Here is a 21749-nt window from a genome sequence, read left to right as displayed (position 1 = left end):
CTGCCAAAAAGTGTAAACATACCACAACTCGTTCGCGTTCCAGCAACCTTTCACCGTTGGCACGAGACTAGCCCAATGGCGGTCGTTCGAAGGCTTAACCGCGAGTCCAGTTCCAGCCCGGTGTTTCGTCGGCGAGCAGCAGAACCGAAATTGGATTAAAGTTGCAGTTTTACTCGACTTATGTAATTCGACCGCCAAGCGCGTCAACATCGGTGACCGATTTTCCCGTGTACCGTGTGTGTGTGTGTGCGCGTTGTTGGAGCTCGTTCCCGCGGCGTGCCCCAAAACGCCACCCGGTGCGAGTGCTGGACACGATGGGTGCGTGCTCCAGAAAGACGCAGAGCGTGTGTGTATGTGTCTGTGCGCCACCATCCACCAGCAACCCCGCACGTCGAGAGTACCGGTTTGGTGCTTCCCTCGGAGTTGGTAGACCGCGGTAGATCTTCTCGGTCCGCGTGCGTTCTATGCGTAGACCGTTACCGTTCGGGTGGCATTCGGTTCCGACGCTGGCAGGGCGAGGAACGTGCGCGTGGTTTCTCTCGTCGCGCAGCGGCCGGCGCGAGACTTCATCTCGTTCGCTTCAGTCTGCCCCAGCGTACCGGCCGGGAAAGAAGAACAGTTCTGCGTGCGGGCGAACGTACCCCCGGGAGTGATCTGTGTGTGTTCAATTGGTTCTCGTTGCGATCGGGAATCTCCTACAGGTGTCCTTACGTGTACGGTGCTGCGGTGTGTTTCGTATCCTGCAAAGGTGCTCCCTTTGTTCTGCTGACCGAAAATCTAAAACGACACAGCTTCCTCGGTTTTATCACAGTGCACACGGGCACGCAGACGGGCTATCCCTATCAACTCGCTGTGTTGTTTGTTTGTGTCGGTTTTTATCGCCGTTCAGGTGCGAGATTAATATTCGTATCATTTGTTTTTTGCGCATCCTCAACCCGCTTCTGACGTCCTCGCGTTATAAAAATGGTGGAAGATCATTGCGCCACAGTGGTGGCAAACAAGTGTGCGTGTGTGTGTGTTCGGTGTTTTTTTTAATTTTATCTTCCCAAAACCTGCTCTATCTTTTATCAAATATCATCAACTTTTCTGCACTGCAACACAGCGGGACTTCATTAGCTGAAATTGTGTCGAATTTCAAAGTGATAGGCTGTTACGTTATGGTTCCCCCTCTTTTTTTTGTTTACTTTGGTTTTCCTGTCGTTTGGTCCATATCAACGTTTTATGAATGTCTCCTTGGATGGTGTACTACACGATGTGTAGTACTATGGGCAACGACAAGAAAAAAAAGGCAACGACATCCGTAGGAATCAAAACTACACTATCGTAAAACAATTTACTCACATTGTCCTACACACTCAGTGCGGACGTAATGAGACTTGTTTGCAGCCCTTCTCTATTTTTTCTTCTCATTTTTGGGGTGGTTTTGTATTCGCTTTCCGGCGGCGGCACGTATCCAATAAAACGAGACTAAACACTAAACACTCGCCAATGACTAGGACGAGTTGCAAGGTCCGCTCGTGGGTTTGGTGTTTAGTGGCCCTCCTCCTCCTGCTCGGAATATCAGACATGTGTGTGATTTTCTTGTGTGCTTCCTGGCACGGCCCGTTTAGCGTCACGCTACGTAACGTCCCTGGTAAACAGACGGAAAGGAGCACAGGCGAAGTGGTGTGCTGTGGACATGTCCAGTGCTAACTATAAACGCGCCTCGCGTCATTCGTTCTAAATCATCCTGTCAAAGCGGAGCCACACGGTCGCATCTGACGTGCTCGTCTTGGCTTTTCCATGCGCAAGGCCAGGGTAGCGACGGTACGATAAGGTGATAGTTTATCTCGAGCGTATTTTGCACCCTCGTAAGAATTTAACATGTCTATTAAAAAGTATCATTACACCATCTTTTGCTAGAGTTGGCGTGCTCAAGTGTGCATACTAATATAGATGGGCAACTCAAGTCCCATATGGATTTAAAACATTTTTGAAAATATACTTCTCTGACACATTGGCCCTTTTTATCGTAACTGGATACGGCTGGCTCGCAAGACACTTGAACCCACAAATGAAGTACGATTTTGAGTTGCTCCTGTGGCAATACTTACGATTCGATTTCTGTGTCTAATTGAACGTAACTCGACGGAAGGGATTACCTTGCACACCCTGCGCCCCTAATCCTGACGAAACCCCATAATTCGACGGATGATCCATAAAAACGCCTCAATTCTGCGACGTCGTTCGACGGAATAGTTAGTGTCTTCAAGTGTCCGGTGGCCGGATTAGACGTTAGCTCTCTTTTTGTTTTTTTTTTGAAGAAACGGTCAACGATCGATGAAAAGGCACATCAGTTACGGCCGCGAACCGCGGCTTGGCGAGGGAAGTTTAATGAAAACTTGAAATACAAAAAGGAAAAACATTCTAAACTATTCTCCTCACTCCACAGTGTCCCGTAGGCTCAATGTTATTTTAATTGGTTTCGATTACCTTTGGAGGGAACGGAAAAAAGGAAGGAAAACGAAAAGAAAGAGATTAGCAATGCCAAAATGGTTTCGCGAAACATTGCTCGGGCTGACTCGGGATGATGGTGGTTGGTTCCTTAACAGTTTTGGTTAAGTTGAAAATTATATGCCAGCTAATGGCTGAAATGATCGTCACTGATCGGCGGGACATCGATACGGGATGGTTTGTAACGGAGACAATATCATAGACGAGCAACCAGTGCCTTGATTGATTGATTCACCTAGAAGATCACCAGCTTTTTTGTTTTGTTTTGTAATTGATACCTTCTTCTATATTTGAAAAGTTGTTATAATTACGTAAAATTAATGTTCGAGTTTCTTGATCAACGTAGAGTAAAGTCGAATAAATCTCAATATATTTGATTCATTCATTTTAAAAACGAAATAATAAAAGACATTCAATTCATGGGAAGATCAATCGGATATAGAAAAGAGTAATATTGCTTTAATTGAACTCAATCAATTATATGTTTTCAATCCTCAATGCTTCTAATATTTAGGCATTTTAGTCTACCACTTTTCGTTATGATCTTCTCTTTCTCCACAAAGCAGTTCTGCCTTTAAGATTCCATTTTACCGCCCGCTTGTTTCCTTCTCCCGGGATGCCCAGTCCAGAGGCCCAAAAACGGGGCCCTCCACGGTGCGGAACGATTTCCTATTCTTCGTGGCCCGTTTTCGGAGGCCCCGCGTAGTGTGATTGCATTTTCCAATTCGAACATCCCGGATATTGATCATTACAACGACCTCGGAGCGGTCGCTTCTAGGGCGCCATCGCCAAACACTCGCCCTTACTCTCCTCTTTTGCCCCCTGTTCTAGCCGCTTTCTTCTGCAGCTTCCGGCATGGTTCTACACTTGCTCGCGTAGGCAACGCCGGTGGCGGCGACCATCATGCCCTTCTACGGATAGCAATCGGGAAGAAATCTAGAGGAAATCGAGCACCGGTTAACCGACCAACTAATTACCTACTCTCCGGGCCTACCATTATCACATCTAATCGATTCTCCTCTCCGGATCGGAATGAGATGGGCGCTTGTGGTGGAAAACTGACGATCGACCCTAACTCAAACGCCGCTCGTTGATGCCTTTTGGATGTTGTGTTTGATTCTTTTCTCCATTTTTTTCTCCAGCAACAAACATGGGGCATAGGAAAACAACCGCCCTGGTGGGTGTTTTTCCGTACGCCCACTTGGAGCACAAAAGGCGGGGAACAGTGGAATTGTTTCCATGCCGAGCTTTCCTTTCATTTTGTTCGCCACCTTTCTTTGCCTACTGTGAGCCACCTTCAATCAACCTGTCGATCGGATCGGTCGGCCGGTCTGTTTGAATTATAAATCATCTCCCTTTCGTCGGCTTTCAGGCAACCAAAACAGGAACGCGGAATTTAGCCGCCTTTGGTTTACATTAAGCGCTTCGTTGGAAGGGGCTGAAAAGGATGGTAGGCACTTTCCTATTAATATGGACCGGTACGAGGTCACACTTTTGCCAGCCGAACCGTTAAAAAATGATCAAGGTTGACTTAGCGGAAGATTGAGCTGAAATGAATGGGATGTTTTGTTTGGTTTTCTGTTAATTATACTTTTTTCTGAAAGCCGATACCATAGAAGTACTAAGTTTGGGACTACAAAGAGGGAATAAATCACAAAATAAATGGAACGCTTTTCTCAGTTGGGCAATGTGGTCAATATTGATTTTTAAACCGAAGGTTTACGCTAGACAGACAATAAATAATACCGTTAAAAATTATAGGGACCTTTTCTGCTCTCATTTTTAGCTAACTTTTAGCAAATATGCGTCACAATGTGGCCATCGTTTGCATAAAGTTTCGCTTCCGCCTCTTGAATGACTGCTGTTTGCTAAACATAAATACAACCGACTAACGGTGCAACTGAAGCGAAAAGAAAATGTCTGCGGAATAAATGAGGAAATTTGCCTAAATTGAATTACTTACCGAAAACAGCGTATTATGCACGCTTGTTGTTCGCCCTGACGTACATTCCGAGAGCGTTGAAGGAAAGCCTACCGGCGTTAATTCTTGACGTTACGCTGGGAAAGTAGAAAAAAAACCCCAGAATCTTATTTTCCCTTCGCACGGCATCATCCGATCGCCAGATGTTTCAGACGGATCCGCAATCCGTCGTTAAAGCCGTCCCGTTCCCACAGTAGTTGGTTCAGTGTGTGTGTGTGTGTGTCTGTTTATATGTTGTTCTCACCTCCTGCTGGGAACGTCTCGCAGTCCCGAAGGCGCACTTGCATATTTTTCACCCACCCACCGACTTGCCTCCCTCCATAAGTCTCTGAAGCTGTGACCCGCAATGGAGGAAAACGTCTGGAAATGGATTGTGCGCGAGGGAAAGGAGCTTCAATTACATCATTAGCCCGTTTGGGAGTTTGTCTTCCAGATGATCGAATGCTCGAACCGTTTTAGCTACATTGCCTTCCGGTTTTTACTACCTCGAGCGATGCGTCAACATGATTGTTGTTTTAATAATAAACTGCTCCGAACACCGACGAAGACAGGAGCCGCCCAACCGGTGGCCGAAGGGGGGTTTAATGTACCGTACCGGTCTCGTACCAGTTCCCGGTGCGTATCGCATTTCCCAGCGGCCCGAATCCGGCTTCCTCTGCCCGGCTGAAGATGTGCCGATCGAAATGATCCGCTTTCCGTATGTCAAGCGTGCGGTGTCGGTGTATCCGAGCAGCTCTTCCTCGGCTGCGTATCCATCGTCAACTGTCGATCACATAAAACCTTAAAGCTAATGGCAGCAGCCGGGAAGGGGTGAGGCCAAGTTGGCACAACTCTTCGGTCGTACGCGTTTCACAGCTAGAAATAACTTGCCCTCAAACGTCACGATGGCGCAAAGATTTTACCTTCGTTCGTGGAAGAGTTCAGGAGTTCAGCGAAACTCGTGGAATAAATAAGATTGAGATAAATCTGACAATCATCTCTGTGTTATCAAGAATGATGATCATTAAGATATACGTCTGCAATTATTAGGACAGGTGAACCAGATTACCAAATGATGAGTGACGCCTCCCAAATTTCTCCGCTTGCTAGCTTTTGAAAGTCTTGCTTACGGTGGAATATTGGAATTCCAACAATTTGTGATTCGCTTGAGCTGCTCAAAAGAATCTCCAAATACTTTTTATCGAATCGAGACTTTCGAAAGATAGGATAGGTTTCCTACATCGAATCGTTTATTTTGTTTTCAACAATCGCAAAACGGATCCGTTCCATTCCGCAAGACCAAACCAACCAGCTATCGATATTTTTTGTGAGCAAACATTCGTTAAAAATAAGTATTGATCAAACGTCGTGTCCCAACGGCTGAAACCTTGTCACGGCTGAACGATTAAGCAGGTTAAATCGGATAACCATGGCGATTACGAAAGCCGAAGGAAAAAACATTGATCGATCCACCATGATCTGCTGCGTGGGCAACAAGTGGGCTGGCGCAATAGGTATCCATTTTCCCGTCGGCGGTTTTTCCTTTTTTTTTTTTGGGGGCTAGTTATACACTCGACAATTTGTGAGCAGATAAGAACGCACGCGGGTCGGGAACTCTCAGTCGATGGGATTTGTCATCGCCTACATCAATCATCGTCCGTAGAGGCTCTAGAGCGGGTACTCCACACGTAACAGTATCCCAACCTTCACCCTCTCTAGGTGGGAACCTCTCTAGTGGGGTGTATTTTTAATTTTTCCCAATGACTCGCCATTTGGCTGGAAAAGAAACGGAACGGGCGGTAACGGATGAAATTGGAAAACCACCATAAGGAGGAACTTTTCTTCTTGCTTCGGCAACCATCGACATGTTAAGCGAACTCCAAATATATTGTTGCGCGCACAACAACACCAGCAAACATTCCACCGTTCACGAATACTTAAGACACTCAAGACGAAGAAATGATTTCGAGTTGATGAACGGAGCACGCAGTTTTGAGACTTCAATGAATGAATGTTATTCTTTGTTTTTTTCTCTCTCCCTTTCTTTTTCTTCCCCTTTCCGTTGCACTTCTCTCTGTCCCGAACTCGCACTCTTATGCAGCACTTCCAAAGGAGCGCCAGTGTGCCGAATGCAGGGCAGAAGGTAAATGATGCCGCTGAACGCGTATATCTATAAATTTGAAGATTTAAATTGCCGTCGAAGACCTGTTTTCCGAGATTCTCTGGTTTCTCAATGCCGTTTGTCGGTGCTCCTAAACCGTTCTGAGCTACGGTGAAAGTGGTCATTCTTGGGCACCCCAGAATGTTCTAGCTGTAGGGACTTAATCTCCGCGGTCCGTGCACCCCAACTGCACGGGCACGATCATCTTCGATCGCTCAGACGAGATTCGATCCGAAAACCAGAGTGAGACAGTTTAATCCGACGAGATTGAGCAAACGTTAAAAGGAAAATCGGTTCACAATGCTAATAACGGATGGTCTCCTGCTGACATCATGTCTCACACTCCCGAGCAGGGCATAAATGCCTCTTTTTCTAAGGGTTCGTCGTATGCCTCTCAAAGTTGTATTGGATGGGTTTTTTTCTTTTTCCTCCCGTGGGGATGAGAAGAAAATTCTCTTCGTTCACATCGAGATAATCAACAGTGAACCGCCAAGAGAAACTATGTGGCATTATATTAACTTTTAACTTTATAAAGTAAAATTGTTTGAGAAAGAAAAGGCTGACATTTATTATAATGTTACTTTTTTGACAAATGATATTTTTCTTATCCATAACAATAAATTCAAGTAATAATAAATAAAATACCAAATTTACACCTCTCTCTAATTTGCGTAAAATTTCACCGATGAAGAAGAATTTTGGGAAACAACATTGCACTAGGGAAAATAAATAAAAAATGTGTTGGAGTTTTTTACGCTTTCTGTAAAAGTTCATAATATAAAGACTTTATTGCAAAACACATTTAATAATCATAATATGAGGAAAAAGGGTATAAGTAATAACGCTAAACAGTTTGGCTATTACTTAGAGTGCCGTGATCAGTAATTTTGACCCAGACAAATAGTTTTTTGTAAAAATCTTTTGCCTCACTGTACAATCCTAGTACATCTTCTGAGTGGTCAACAAACTCTCACGCTCTGCTCGGGAAATAGAAGCTCATATTCCCGGGAAGTAAAACATTCACCTCGGAGATTCGTTGGTTTTGTCGCGGACAATCTTGAGGCCGCCATTTGTTTCCGTCGTGTTCGACAAACCGACGAGTGCGGGACCGCGTTGCGATTCGAGACTTTTTGACGGGATTACTAACAGTGTGCTAGTGTTTTGTGGGTGTTAAGGTTTTTTACCTTGCGAAGCAGCAGCCTTCAACGTTAGAAGAGCTCCTCGGACGACAGCCAATGATGGGTTATCGGCTGGAAATCATTCACATCCTGCTCTGTGTGGCCTTCGAGGTGTTCACCTACTGCGTGCTCTGCTTCAATCTGATCCGGCACTACATCCAACAGGGTCAGATCGAGCACCAGCTTCAGCAGCAGCTCGAGCAGCGCCTTCAGTTTACCGGCAACTGATAATGATGGAGGCGATGAAGGGACCGTTGATGAGCCAGAACCAGATGTAGGTTTGATGCGTGCAAACCGGGACTTCCCTCGAGTCGCCCCTAAGTGGGACATTTCTCTTCTATCGAGAGCACTCGCCGGGTCCATTCGGCGGGCGTTACAGAGGTCACTCGAGGCGTTCGATTCGTTCCACTTCCATCTTCTTTTCCCTTTGGGGAGCTCTCGAAGGGATCCCGCCTTCCCTTCGTGGCTTTAGACATTCCAAGTGAAGTCGGCTAGTGGCACGAAACCATCATTAGCGAGCGAACACCGGGAAAGGGCGCACAGGTGCTGCCATAATGGAATTTAAACCATCCTCCACAGACGGTTGGTGAACAATCCGTAAATGAATTATGACCTCGGGAGAAGGTTAGAAAAAATACATGCACTACCACCACGTAGGCCAAGGGAACGGTCGGTGCGACCACCAGAGCGCCAAACTGCCAAAAATAACAGTCCATCCATGCGTTCGACGGACGAACCCGCTAGGTGGGAGCCCGGGAGTGGACTACTGTCCGTGTGGTGGTAGTAATTCTTCTCGCGGCTATTTTCGTGGGACTTGACCGCCTAACGAATCCCGCAATGTTTGTGCGCGTGCGAGGGAAGCAGAAAGGTAAAATAAACCAACCAAAATGGCTGCGCAAACTGACCTCTTGCAGAATGCGCAAAACATTTTTCATGTGGCGTGAGACACCGTCGCGGGAAACTGCCGTCGGAAATGTGTGAAACTATTGGCAGATCGCTGATTGTGTTGTCTGTGTGCCGTGTCCCTCAAAGTCGATGGACAAATTGTTTGGCGACTCGCGGATTTTTCAACTTTTGTTTTTCTTTCCCATGCATCGAATGACCACTTTGGCGACTGCAGGTTGGAGTATAAGTTTTCCCTCTCGATAGGATAATTATCTATATTTCGTGGGATTTATTATGGAGGACATGCAAGATTTTGAGATGTTGCTTAATGATTTACTTGAAACGATCGTTCGCAGTGGTCGCAACGGTATTGAATGATTTATTGCTAAACTGTTGGGAGATGAATACATAAACTCGTATTGTACTAATTTATGTTTGTTGCAAAATACTCAACAAACGGTTTTCTCATTCCATTCCCCTTTTTTCTGAGAGGGAAACATCGCAATGGTTCATCAAAAATTAATTACATAATCAAACGATTGCCAAACATAAATGGAACTAAAACGATTGCTACAAGAAGAATCTTTGCGAAGTGAAAAGAGGCTCCGCTTAATCTCGTCCTCCGATTGCTATCAGCCTTCACGTAAGATGTAATAATTTTTGCAACCCAACCATCTTCACCAGACCAATTTCACTTTCATTCGCCGAAAGTTTTTCTTCACTCTTCCGCGAGCCGACTGCTGTCGGGGGTTTTAAATTTTGCTTTCCTTGCGATGCGTTTTCTTGTTATTAATTTCCCACTTGTTGCGGAACGGCCCGACTATCAGCCCGTTCGGTCAAAGTTAATCCACGGATCACGGATCGCTTTCCATCGCGTTTGGGTTGGACCGTGGTTTCCTCCCGTACCGCACACTGACTTGCTAATGCGCTACCGAAGGTCGATAAATCATTCGCAAATCATTGGCTTTACCGCGCCGGATGTGGCCAAAATTTGCACCGAGCTCGCGGGCTTTCTGTTTACCTTTCCACTAATTGTACCTTTTTCTTCGACGACTTCATTTTCGATGCTTGGTTGCATGCCGCCCGGGGAAAGGGGAGGAGGTTGTCGTCGTATTTTGGTCCGACTTTTCCGCTTGCGTGTGTCACTTGCCTGATAATCCAACCGTTGACGGTGGTTTTCTCGCCGTGAAACAGTTTTCTCGCCGTGAATCCCAATATATTGTTTATTGCACCCACAGTTGCACCCCAACTCAAACAAGCCCGATCGACCAGCTAGTTTTCCACCAGAAAAAGCGAAGAAAAGCGTTAGTTAGCGACGTAAAAAGTGAAACTAATTGTTTATTGATAGCAGACGCATCGGAAGACTGAAAAAGCGACGCACGGCGTGACGGTGGCGATCGTGAGCAGGCGGGAAATTGCAACGCCACACCGGAAAGCGCCCGAGCAGACAAGCGACCGAAAATGTGAAAAGTTTTATTGGAAATCAAAAGAAGAAAACAAAGTGATCCTCCATCCGAATCGGCCGAGCGGAAGGGAAGAAAAATGTGACGACATCGTGACGAACGCGAAGAAAAATCGAACGTAAAAGAAGTGAACATCTCGAACAAGTGCCGAAGAAAAGAGGACGTGTGTGTGTGTGATCGGATGTGCCGACGGGGAAGATGATCAAGCGAAACTACGATGTGCAGCACGTGGCGGCGACTGGTGGCGTCGGCAGCAAGCACGGCAAGTCGTCCTCGAATCTGTTCGACAAGCTGACGAAGCGCTACTCCGGCGTGATCGGGACGCGCTTTCTGCGCAAAACGCCCGGCCGGAAGGGTGGCGTGGCGGAGCCGCTCTCCGACAGCTACGACATGTGCGGTACCCGGTCCGATGACTTTCGGCCCGAGATCGGGGCACCGGTGCTCATCTCGAAGACGATGAAGTTCGACTTCGATACGGACTCGTCGGTGGAGCAGCTGCCGTTGCCGCGGGTCCCGTCGTCGAGGGTGGTGGGGCGACCGGCCGGCACTCCGACCACATCGGAGGACAGCGAGAACGATGTCTTCCTGGACGCGAACAGCTCGCTGCCGAACTTTGGCGAGATCAGGTTCACCTTCCTGCCGGAGAGCAACAACAACTGTCGCAGCTTCCTGGATGGGAACGTCGGGGGGCAGGGCGATGCGGAGGGTGGACGGTACAGGCAACTGGAGAAGAGTCGCTCCAAGTCGGCATACAACCTCCACCACCACCACCACCAACACCATAGTACGGAGGTGCGGCTATCGCTGTACTCGAAGGCTCCCTCGTTAAACCTCTCGGGAAACTCCGACGCGCAAGTCTATCTCCATCAAACGCCCCACCGGACGAATGCCACCGGAACCGTGTCGGTTCCGAACAGTCCGGCGGTGGAGAGCATCTACGACTTCCCGCGCAGTACCCGCTCGGACGGTATCCGCAAACCGGCCGGTGAGTCCTCGTACGATCTGACACGCTCCCACCACGTGCTGAACGAAATCAACCTCTCACTGGTGAGCGACACCTGCGGGGACAACCTGTACCAGAACCTGCCGAGCCCGGCAGCTCACTACGACGTGCCGCCGGTAGTGCAGCAGAGCTTCGCCAGTAGCACGCACAGTGGAAGTGCGGGATCGTCCACCGGCAGCCGGTCGACGCGGGAGGAAGAGTTCGACCTGAAGTCGGCCAGTCTGCAGAGCCTGACGGACGCGGGCACCGGTGCCGGCCAGCTGGCCGTGTCGATGGACGAGCTGAACGAGCTGACGCGCCAGATCAACGAGTCGGCCGCATTCCGCGGGTCCGCACACCAGCTTCCGGACAGCGACGAGTACTGCGAGCACCGGAAGCAACTGCATCCGTCCGAGCGGCGCCTGACGCTGCTGAAGAACCGGAGCGCTCCGGGCAAGCACTTCATCGACTTTGACCGGCGGAAGGCAAAGATTACGAAGAAGTGGAGCGGCTTCAAGAGCTGGATCGGCGAGGAGCAGGGCCGCATCCGGGAGGTGGTGCAGAAGCACGCCGCCATGCAGCGGGTCGGAGACGCTGGACCTAACACCAACACCACCAGTAGCAGCAATGCGGTGAAGCGCAATAGCAGTGATGTGACCACGACGACGACGAGCGATGCAGATTCGCGGACGGAAAATGAGGCCACGATGCCGACGCCTCCGGAGTCCAGTGTGGCGCGCCGCGACCGGACACTGTCGTCCGAAGATCGGGACGGATCTCGCACCATAAACCGGAAGAGTGTCAACGCGGAGATTCTCGAGGTAATGGTTTTCCAATCGGCTCGTGTTTATTTATTCCACGCGTGGCTATTCTCCTTTGTAGCTGTTTTGTGATTTGTGCTTCTTAATTCTGCTATTTTGTGCTACTTACTATGTTATTGTTAGCTGTAATAAACATATTTGAATTTTTTTTTCAAATGTCAAAAGCGACACATTTTGTTCAAAAAGATAATTTATGTTCAATAGACAAAAAATACCGTTCTTTCGAATTCCTTAAATGACACTACATTTTGTCGTTTAATACGACACACGTTAAATTCATGAATTTTAATTATAAGAAAACTTTAAGAAATTGTTTCCGCGAAATCTATTTCAACTATTTTCTTCTTATACGATTTCTAACTCTTGAGAACCATGAAATATTTAATCCGGTCTTAGATCGTCGGACATTTTTGTTAAAGAACATCCCACCAATTCACTCAAATAATCATTAATAGAATTTTCATCGTTGTAGTGCTTTTCCTTGCTTTTTACCAAACAACTATTGTCCCATTTCGGGGCATGCACTCCTTGTCACTGGCGATTTGAAATCATTTCAAGAAGCATTGAACCATTGGGTATGACGTGAAACGCCATGCTCCGTATCTAATTTTATTTCGCACGCCACCAAACAAGCGCCTCTAAATGAAAGCAAAAGTGGTTTTCATTTCGCAACATCGTCGTTGGTTTTTCTTTCCCGAAATCAACAGACAGCCTTGTTTGATGCTTCTTTTTCGCCATGATTAAAGGTGGTTCGAACATGGGAAGAAATTGCACCTTTTTCTCAAAACCTTTGCAGTGGCTTCGATTTCCGTCACAACGTCATACCATTTAACTTAACAAATCAAATCAATTTGGTTCGGTTGTTGTCGGACGTTCAAAGACACACACAAAAGGCCGGTTAGGGCATCATCTAAGGTACCTCGCTCTAAGGTACCTCGCTTCCTTGAACGGGGGAGATTAATGATGTTCGATGAAAAACTAGTTTCCCAGAGGGACACCTTGGTCAAGTGGTGAAAATCCTCACAAAAACGCAGCATGCTGCCAATTAGATGTGAGTGAATGAGTGAGAAAATGGACAGATAATTTCAATTATTTCCTGCTTTTCAATATGAGTCGGGTTTTGTCAACCTGGTATCAATCGGGGGTTTTTTCTTTACAAAAATATAGACAATATTAGAAGACAAATATGTCCCACTTGCATTTGGAAAGAATTGATATATTTTCGATTTATTTGGAATATTTTTATTTCGACACAAAGCTATTATTATACATTTGGTTTAAGTGGAATAAACCATTCTCGATCTTCGCTCCGTATCATCTAAGCTTCAGTTCCAATTTCTTTGATTACACAATGTCCCCTTTTAGAAGACATTTCAATCCGAATTCGTCGTGAAAACCAGAAATCCATCCCCTCCAAAACGTGTTCTCGTTTGGGGAAGATCGGCGTCCTTGAAACCGATACGCCAAAATCATGCGATTACCGGTTTGCTTCTTTCCGCGTGTCGTTGTGGAGCAGGTTATGAGCTCGCGATTAACACACCCGTTGAATATAAAGCAGCTATTCCTCCCCCTCATTCCACCTCATCGAGTGCGTGGACAACTTTCTTTCACAAAACCTGACAGGGCTGAGAAATAAAACTGAGCAAACAGTTAAGCGAACGTCAATCAAGGCCACACCAGACGTCTGTGCAGCGTTTTGTTGCGCGAGATTCAGTGAGTTTCTTTGCCTTGGTTGGACGAAAGGGCAAGATTGTGGCTACAGGGATTTACGTGTCGCAAATGTCCCTCACTGAGAGGGAACGTACTGAAGTTGGTACTCCCAGCGTTTGGAAGTGAAATTTCACCGACCTAGAATTGCGCACCGGTTCACCAAGGCGTTTAACAATGAACGAAAAACGAAAAAAGGTTCATGAAAAAGATGTTTGTAAATTGCAAATGGGATACGATATGATACGAGCACCTGTTGGCCTCTCAGATGACATTTTCTCGCAAGGCCAATTTCGATCTTTGGTAACAGCGTTGGATAAAGGGTATTCCTTGGTGCATATTGGCTTAAGCAAACGGTAAAAAATGACAAGGAATGATCTCTTTGAGCAACACCTAACCAACATCTTAAATACAAACAAACAGCAAATTTCTTTAAGTTAAGTACTAAAACAAAACGATTTGCTGAGTTATTGTCCATATTAGGCCTGTTGGTAGTGCCGTATAATGTAAATAAATTTATAAATATGAATAAATAAATATATTATTGTTTTCAAGGGTTCAAACATTTAACACTTTCACTGCCAAGCTTTTTGAGCACACTTTTTTAGCAAGATAACAATAGTACAAATCTTTTTATAAAATTTGTATATAAACTTGATTTCAAAGGCCGGTTTTGAAACAAAGCAAAAGCAAAGCTTTCCAAATAATATGTTATAATAACTATTGGTTGTTGTATTTTTATTTATTTATGTGGAGATAACTTTTTAGACCTATTCAAAAATGATAGCCATTGCAAAGAAGCTTAGATTTTTAGTACTGTGCAACATGCAACAAGCATATGCTTATATAAGCAACATTTGAAATTTAAACTATAGGAAGCGGAAATCAAGTAGATTAAACAAAACTAGTGTTAAATGCAGCACCCATTTATTTGGTACCTAAACCTTTTCATGAATATTTTATACACAAACAGAAATTTTCAAATTTCCTTTACAAATGGGGTCGAGTGCACGTTATATTATTCTTGATTCCAACCGTCACAAGCTTTTTGGACATCTTTTAAACCATTTTCGCACAGAAGATCCTGCCACGCGCCGTAAAACCAGGAGCAAAGTAATTACAAAAAAAAAGTAAGCAAAGTAGTGTATCTCAACGCGATTGTTGTATTGTGTTTCAATCTCATTTGCATCGATAGGCAAAGGTTTTACTTTCCTGTAGGTTTACAAAAAGGTAATGCGACATCGATCATTGCAAAGACTTAAGAAAGACGCACAGAATATCAGTATCCTATTGACTCTGGATCGTCATTGCGTAGTGGAAATTAAATTCGTTTTCCTCTTCCCTTGTTTTGATGGTTTTTCAGTTTATGTGATAAGCAACGACGCACAAAACCACCCGCGAATAACTTGCGTACGACAGGAAGTCCAAAAATTAATTCTAACCTGTTCCAATCGACGTACGGACCGTTCCGTTTCATTTGGCTGAAAGAATGAATACTACATATCAGCCGGCTTTCCCTTTACGAGACGATTATCACTACGTGAGACAACTACTTACATCGATTGTTGTGTGGTTGTTTCGGGCAAGTTTAACTTCGATGGATCTATTGGTTCCGTTCAATTGAATGTGAATTTCAAAACCAACAGCTGGAAGCACTATCGAAAAAAGATGAGCCTTTTTTCAATCACTTTAATCACGACTAGTTATTCTTTCAGAAAAAAGGTCATTGAAGAACCATTTCAAACAGTGGCGCTCCTCATATTGAAAGATATTTGTTCGAACTTGTTTTACGCACAACATAGAGATGCGAATAATTTTCCTTCGCTGTGGTCTGATCTCTTCCTCATTTAGTGTGAGATTTATTTTGCTGCTAAAGGGAAACCGGAGTGGACTTAACACCCCTGCCGTCAGCAATGGAGGTGGTGTGTTTTGATTAGATATCACTCACTCGAGAGCACTCCGTTTCGAAAGGGAATGGAATTGGCAATGGGTTGTCGCTACTTATTAATAGCCATAAATACTACGCTGGGGCAAGATAAAAGGGCCCTCTCGGTCGGTGCAAAATGAATCTGGAGCTGGGCCGGCTACTGAAAGGGGGTTGCAATGAAAAGGAATCATCCAACCTGTCGAGATTTTGCCACCAAACCGGAAGTAATCATTGATGGAGGGAATGGTTGACAATTGTACCCTACATGACCGATTACACCGCTCGCAGGTAGTTCAATCAGCGCAATGGGATTTTCCTGTATCCTCCTCGTGGAACCAGGAATTCTAATATGCTGCTATATCTGATGCTGTACTTCGTCACATGTTTTTCATATTTTTCCAATGCGTTGTCAGAAAAGGTATATGCCCAATATTTATCTGAATATTTGATTTTTTTACCTGAATTCATCTTGGGTACATGAACAACAGTTATAAAATTTATTTTTTAACCCTTTCACGACCAAGGGAAACATTTTTCCCATCTACAAAACTCTTTACTGTTTGTTCAACTATTATCAAAATGATACTTTTGAAACGAAACATCAAAGACATTATGTCAAAGGCAGAAAATGTCTTTCTGAACGAATAAACAAAAAAGAACTATCAAAATTAATTGCTCCAAAACCAAACCATTTGTGCGTGCAAGCAACAACAAAAACTTAGTATTTGGCAAGTTGATGAATTCACAATTTTTCTCATAGAATCTAATGGCTAAACTCTTTTTTTTAGAATTTTGACTATGTAATTTGTAGTAGAAAGCAAATAAAATAAATTCCGATATCACAACTATACTGGTCATTTATTGACTTTTATGGTTCATAAAAAAAATATTTCCCACGAAATTATTAAAAACCTACACATACTGCTAGGTTTTTCTGGTGATATTCTCTTATTATGCACTCCAAATAGCCAAAATATTGTGTTGTTTTGCCAATTTTAGTCTTGAATAGCTTACGGTCGTGAAAGGGTTAAAGTTTATCTCAAGCTAAACCTGTTTAAAAGAGAAAAGTATTTGCTTTATAAAAAGGAATAATCTACTACTACATTTTTTTTATCTGAGCTTCAGAATTTTATTTTAAATGTTGTATTATTGCAACATTTTATGGTTTCAAGTAACTTTTTTCCATGTAATTCTTAAATTCACAGCGGAATTCTTAAATAAATGTTGTGTACGGTTTGTGCCCAAATTATATGTTTTCTACGAAATACCTTATCATTTAAGACAAATCCATAACATTTACATAACCGTCAATCAATTGATAGTCAATTTGAATTTTAAATACAATCATAATAGTGTCAATTTGGAACATTCCTTATAAAAGTAGGAACTTTATAATGTGTTGGAAATAATTAAAATCATACCATGTGCAATAAACTCGCAAATTAATCGCTATCTCCCTGCGCTCTTTTCTCTTTCGCAGGGCCAGAATGGCTTCGAAGAGGTTCGCCGTTTCGTTAAACAGGGCGGAGACTTCGGTAAGGACCTGGTCGCGATCCTGCACGAGCGAACGGAAATCGAACAACTGTACGCCAAATCACTGTCCAAGATCGCCAACAAGCTAAACAAGGCGTGCCGGGACCTGCCGGGTACGATCGCGGAATCGTGGCGCTCCGTTTCGGCCGAGCTGGAGGGCCGCAGCGAGGTACACCGCCAGTTCTCGAACTCGCTGGCCGAGGAGGTTGTGAAGCCGCTGAAGGCGGTCATCGAGAACCAGCACAAGGCACGCAAGACGATCGAGACGAACGTGGACAAGTCCGCCCGCATCCTTGCCGAGTGGCGGACGGCGGAGACGAAGGCGAAAAAGAACTCGCACGGAGCGGCCCGGGAAAACGAGAAGCTGCAGGATGCCATGCTTGACGTAAAGTAAGTATTTCGTTCTCCTTAGGTTGCGTAGTGGAATGTAAAGCTAATAAACTCGATTTACCACCCATTTTCAGACTACAACGTACGCCCTCGATCGGCCTGCTGCACAAAACGAACGAAAAGGACACGAAGGTGTCGGAGAAGGATAGCAGCAAACTCGAGGGCAAACGGAAGAAGGCCGAAGAGGCCGTGAAGAAGGCGGACGTGGAGTACTACACGCTCTGCATTCGGGCGGAACGTGCGCGCGTGGATTGGGAAATGTCCGTCCTACGCGGCTCTTCCATGCTGCAAACCCTCGAGAGCCAGCGGTTGGCGCAATTCAAAACGCATGTCTCCGACTACCTCAAACTTTCGGCCGAGATGAGCCCACTGCTGACGAAGACGATCGACCGACTGAGCCCCCAGGTGGCCATGTGCAGCGTGGCCAAGGATCTGGACGTGCTGAAGAACATACGGCGGGCTACCGAGGGCCCCAGCGAGCAGTTGCTGCCGGACTTTTACTGCGAACACACGACGCTCGCCATGAACCGGGAACGGCGGAAGCAATCGCTGGTTAAGTTGTTGCAGCTCATCCGCCAGGATCTGGACCGGGAGCGGAGGTCACGCAATGGTTTGAAGGGATTCTCGCAGACGCTGGATAAAAACGGTGAAAGCAACCAGAACATTGCGGACAAACTATATCATGTAGGTGTCCCGTTGATGGGAGATAGCGCATGCTTTGGCTAGACCAATTGACTACTCTTTGTGTATCTTTTTTTAGATAAGATCGATGCTCACATACCTTGAGGGTGCTCGTTATAAGCTGCAATCGGCACTTTTGGAATTGGACCATAAACCGCGGTCAAGCCATCCACTTGCCCAACACATCCAGGTTAGTTGTTTCTTTCTCTGTTCACCGCATCTATGAGTTTTGTTGAGTTTATGCATGATAAGTAAGATTAATGGAGTAACTACGAAAATCGAAAAAAACGCATTTAAAAGAAAGGCGGCCTATTTTTGCTAATACCTTACACCAGAGGTGTCAAATCACCATCTCACTCTGGTCCATTGAATTCCCTATCTCCACCCGAAGCTATGGCTGGTAGGGTGTGCTTTTTGGTAGAGGGTTAAGATAAGTGAAAGTGCATAATCATTATATCCAACTGATTGCTGAACATCTAAAAGTTAAATTAGAATGCGCTTGTAGATCGTCAGCTTTGTTCTTCATGAAAATGATTTATTTGCTTGTCTCTAAAAATCTGGGTAAAATCCTTATATCCTTATACATCGGCGTGAGAATGAAAAGTTAGATATGATTAATAGAAAATTTGTAAGAAGTAGGGTAAGTGCACCCATAGTGGAGCTAGTACCAATAGTGGTTGTAGTCGAATAAAATCCTAGCTCTACGCCGATATATATACAATGGAGTTATTTGTTCTTCTATGAAATGTTCTTTGATCTTCTGCGGAGTGTTAAAAATATGAACCATCTAATTCCGTAATATATAAGCTCCAAAATTCATATTTTCTAAACAGGTTGTCTCAACATGCTGCATTCCTTAAGAATCTATAACGAATATCATGATTTCCTTAAGGCTATAAATCATTACAAAATCATTAAAACCATATGATTTCGCTTCTTAAATACTACAATATAATTGATTTATACGAACTTAGTGCATTTTAGCATAATTTTATTATATTTTCATAGTTTTTACTATAGTGCCACTATAGGCACAAAAACCCAAGTTGTTCCTATAGTAGCCATAGATTTTTTCACAAGTAACACACAGAAGAAAGGAACGAGTATATTTTGGTGTTATTCCGTTTTTGGTCAATATAATCAGGTAAATTTAGTGATTTTATTCTGTTTCTACAAAATAAACAAAGCGGAACTGGAGAGAATCGAAAAAGCAAGACTTAGACGACGAAAACAGGAGGAGGCTCAGCAGAAGAAACAGAAGAAAGAAAAGAGAAAGCATATACTATAGTTTTAGCTGTAATATTCAAAGTTTTTTTTATGAATTAAAATTGGACATATTTCGGTAAAACAATACAGTATTTTCAATGACAACGCATTGGTCAAGTAGTATTTTACCGTTCTGTTTGAAATATGCTTCAAAAATAAGTAATAGTCAAAATATATTCAAGTTTTTCGTACTACTACCACTATAGGAACACGATACCACAACTATAGGAACCATACCACCATAATAGGAGCAACCGACTAGGAAGAAAAATACGCTTTTTTTCGTGTATTTTGTACGGTTTACGGCGAAAATAGATGTTTTTCAGAAGAAAAGTCATGTTTCGATCATAATTGATTCAAATATGTAGAATTTCAAATATGCAGAAAAATTTCAACTTCAATCGCTTGTTTTTACAACAATCAAAAAGTGATTATTAAAAATGGAACAGACATTCTGGTGTCACAGTGTTCAATTAAAACATACAAACATAGTTCTTGATTTAAAAGTAGTTTCGTTCTATCGATTCCATTGATGATGAACAATTAGTCTGATGCTTGGACTGGTTAGACGGCCCAGTTCAATCCAGGAATTCATATTCATATTCTTTTACAATCTCCTTCTATTTTAGATAACACGCGATCGAACTGGTCTGCAGACGAGTGTGCTGAAGGTGCCTCTGTGGCTGAAACACGACCAGGATGATGAAGGCAACCTGGAATCTTCGGGTGGTACGAACAACGGTCGTGACTATAGCGCGCAAAGCTGTGAAACGGACGAGTCGAGAGAGCAGAATTGTTTGGACATCAAAAACGATACGCTTATCAAACACATCGTGCACAAGTACGCCCGAAGTGGATGCAACGGAGAGCAAGGCCACTATGTAAGTGTTTGACCAGTCCATTGATATTCAAAAACATTTCGTTCCACTAACGGACAAACGGATTTCAAACAAAACCTTGAAGTTTTTATTTTTTCAATCATTTTTCAACGCAATCAAATACAAACACGGTGGAAATCCATTGAAGCGAATGGTTTGTAATTTTATCTTCTCAAATTACAAATTCCATAGTTGTGTTAATTTTTCTACTTTGCTCTTTTGTAACCTACATTTTTGGTTTGAATCCATTGCCCTGCTTTTAGCTAAATTGTCTTCATCACATATTACGGTTTCGCTTACGTTTGTGTTGTGACAACTTTGTAATGTTTTAAATTTTCTTTCCTTTAGACGGTCACTAAAGTGGGAAAGGCAACGGTGCAGGACGAAAGCAGTCCCGTCTGGGACCGAGGCGTGGCCGATGGCGTATCGAACCAGCCCGATTCCGATTTTGGTTTGTAATCGCATAATGGCCATTTAGAAGAGCATCATATTCATTTTCAAAACTTGCTGATCAATTTATTGCAGATGAATTCTCCTCCCAGGACGAAGATGACGATCCGAAACTGACGGCCAAGGAAAATGGGTGTCACCCGACAACCGGTAATGGTCTAAATGCAAATGGCACCGAAATTGGATGCTCGGGAACTGCGTCATCCAAACAATCGATCGTCCTAGGTCACTGCAAGGCACTGTTCAGCTACACACCAAAGCTTTACGACGAGCTGGAGCTGCAACCCGGCGATATTCTGGAGGTGCACATCAAGCAGGAGGACGGCTGGTGGCTTGGGGCGCTGCGGGGCCAAATCGGAATCTTCCCGGCAACCTATGTTGAAGAGATTCCTTAGTTTGAGAATGAGTCGTTCTGTTCAATGTAAATAGGAAAAACGTTGTTTGTCAAAAGAATGAAGAATACGTTTATGAATTCTATCGCAGAGTACAAGCTTATACGTTGTCCGTCTTTGAAAGGTTTCTGTAAAATAAAATAAAATGAACAAAATAGGTCATCACTATTATCGAAGGCAATTTCCCATAGTAAGGATGGTTTGTAGTAATAATTATGTAAGATAAAATGGTTGGCCCGTTTTTTAAATAAATAATATCCGTTGTACTAGAATGGCCATTGAATGTGAAATCGGGCGCATTGCTCTAAATGCGTAGTTGAAAAAGGGCAATAAATGTAAATAACTTATGTGTTGTGTTAGAGAAAATAATTTCAAATGAGCGATATGTAAAGTTCGCGAACGAAAATTGTAATTAAAAAGAGGTCAATAAATAAATGCCGTACAAGTATCCTTCCATATATGGAATTCAAAATGTATTTATAGCACTTTATTGAATTAAAAGGTGAGAAACACAGTAGGCTTGGTTCGTTAAAACATGTTGTCATAATCATAGTAGACTTGGTTTGACATCTTGACGTATCC

The 21749-nt window shown here is 44.0% G+C and overlaps 1 protein-coding gene across 3 annotated transcripts; it reads left to right on the top strand.

The window, feature by feature from the left end:
- Positions 1-595: 595 nt before the first annotated feature.
- Positions 596-21474, top strand: LOC131288706 (uncharacterized). 3 transcript variants are annotated; one of them, XM_058317876.1, is made up of 8 exons: positions 596-701; positions 10029-11943; positions 17058-17500; positions 17575-18184; positions 18261-18371; positions 20077-20328; positions 20674-20776; positions 20851-21474. In XM_058317876.1, exons 2-8 carry the CDS (start codon positions 10339-10341, stop codon positions 21168-21170), a joined length of 3444 nt encoding a protein of 1147 aa, XP_058173859.1. In that variant the 5' UTR covers positions 596-701; positions 10029-10338; the 3' UTR covers positions 21171-21474. The 3 variants fall into 3 exon arrangements, with proteins under 3 accessions (XP_058173859.1, XP_058173858.1, XP_058173857.1); XM_058317875.1 differs by having other exon boundaries at positions 610-726; XM_058317874.1 differs by having other exon boundaries at positions 611-726; positions 10026-11943.
- Positions 21475-21749: the final 275 nt, after the last annotated feature.

Source organism: Anopheles ziemanni, chromosome 3 (assembly GCF_943734765.1).
Source record: "Anopheles ziemanni chromosome 3, idAnoZiCoDA_A2_x.2, whole genome shotgun sequence".
Classification (NCBI taxonomy): Eukaryota; Metazoa; Arthropoda; class Insecta; order Diptera; family Culicidae; genus Anopheles; species Anopheles ziemanni.
The sequence above is the reverse complement of the archived record's forward strand: the minus strand, read 5'-3'. Positions and strand labels throughout refer to the sequence as shown.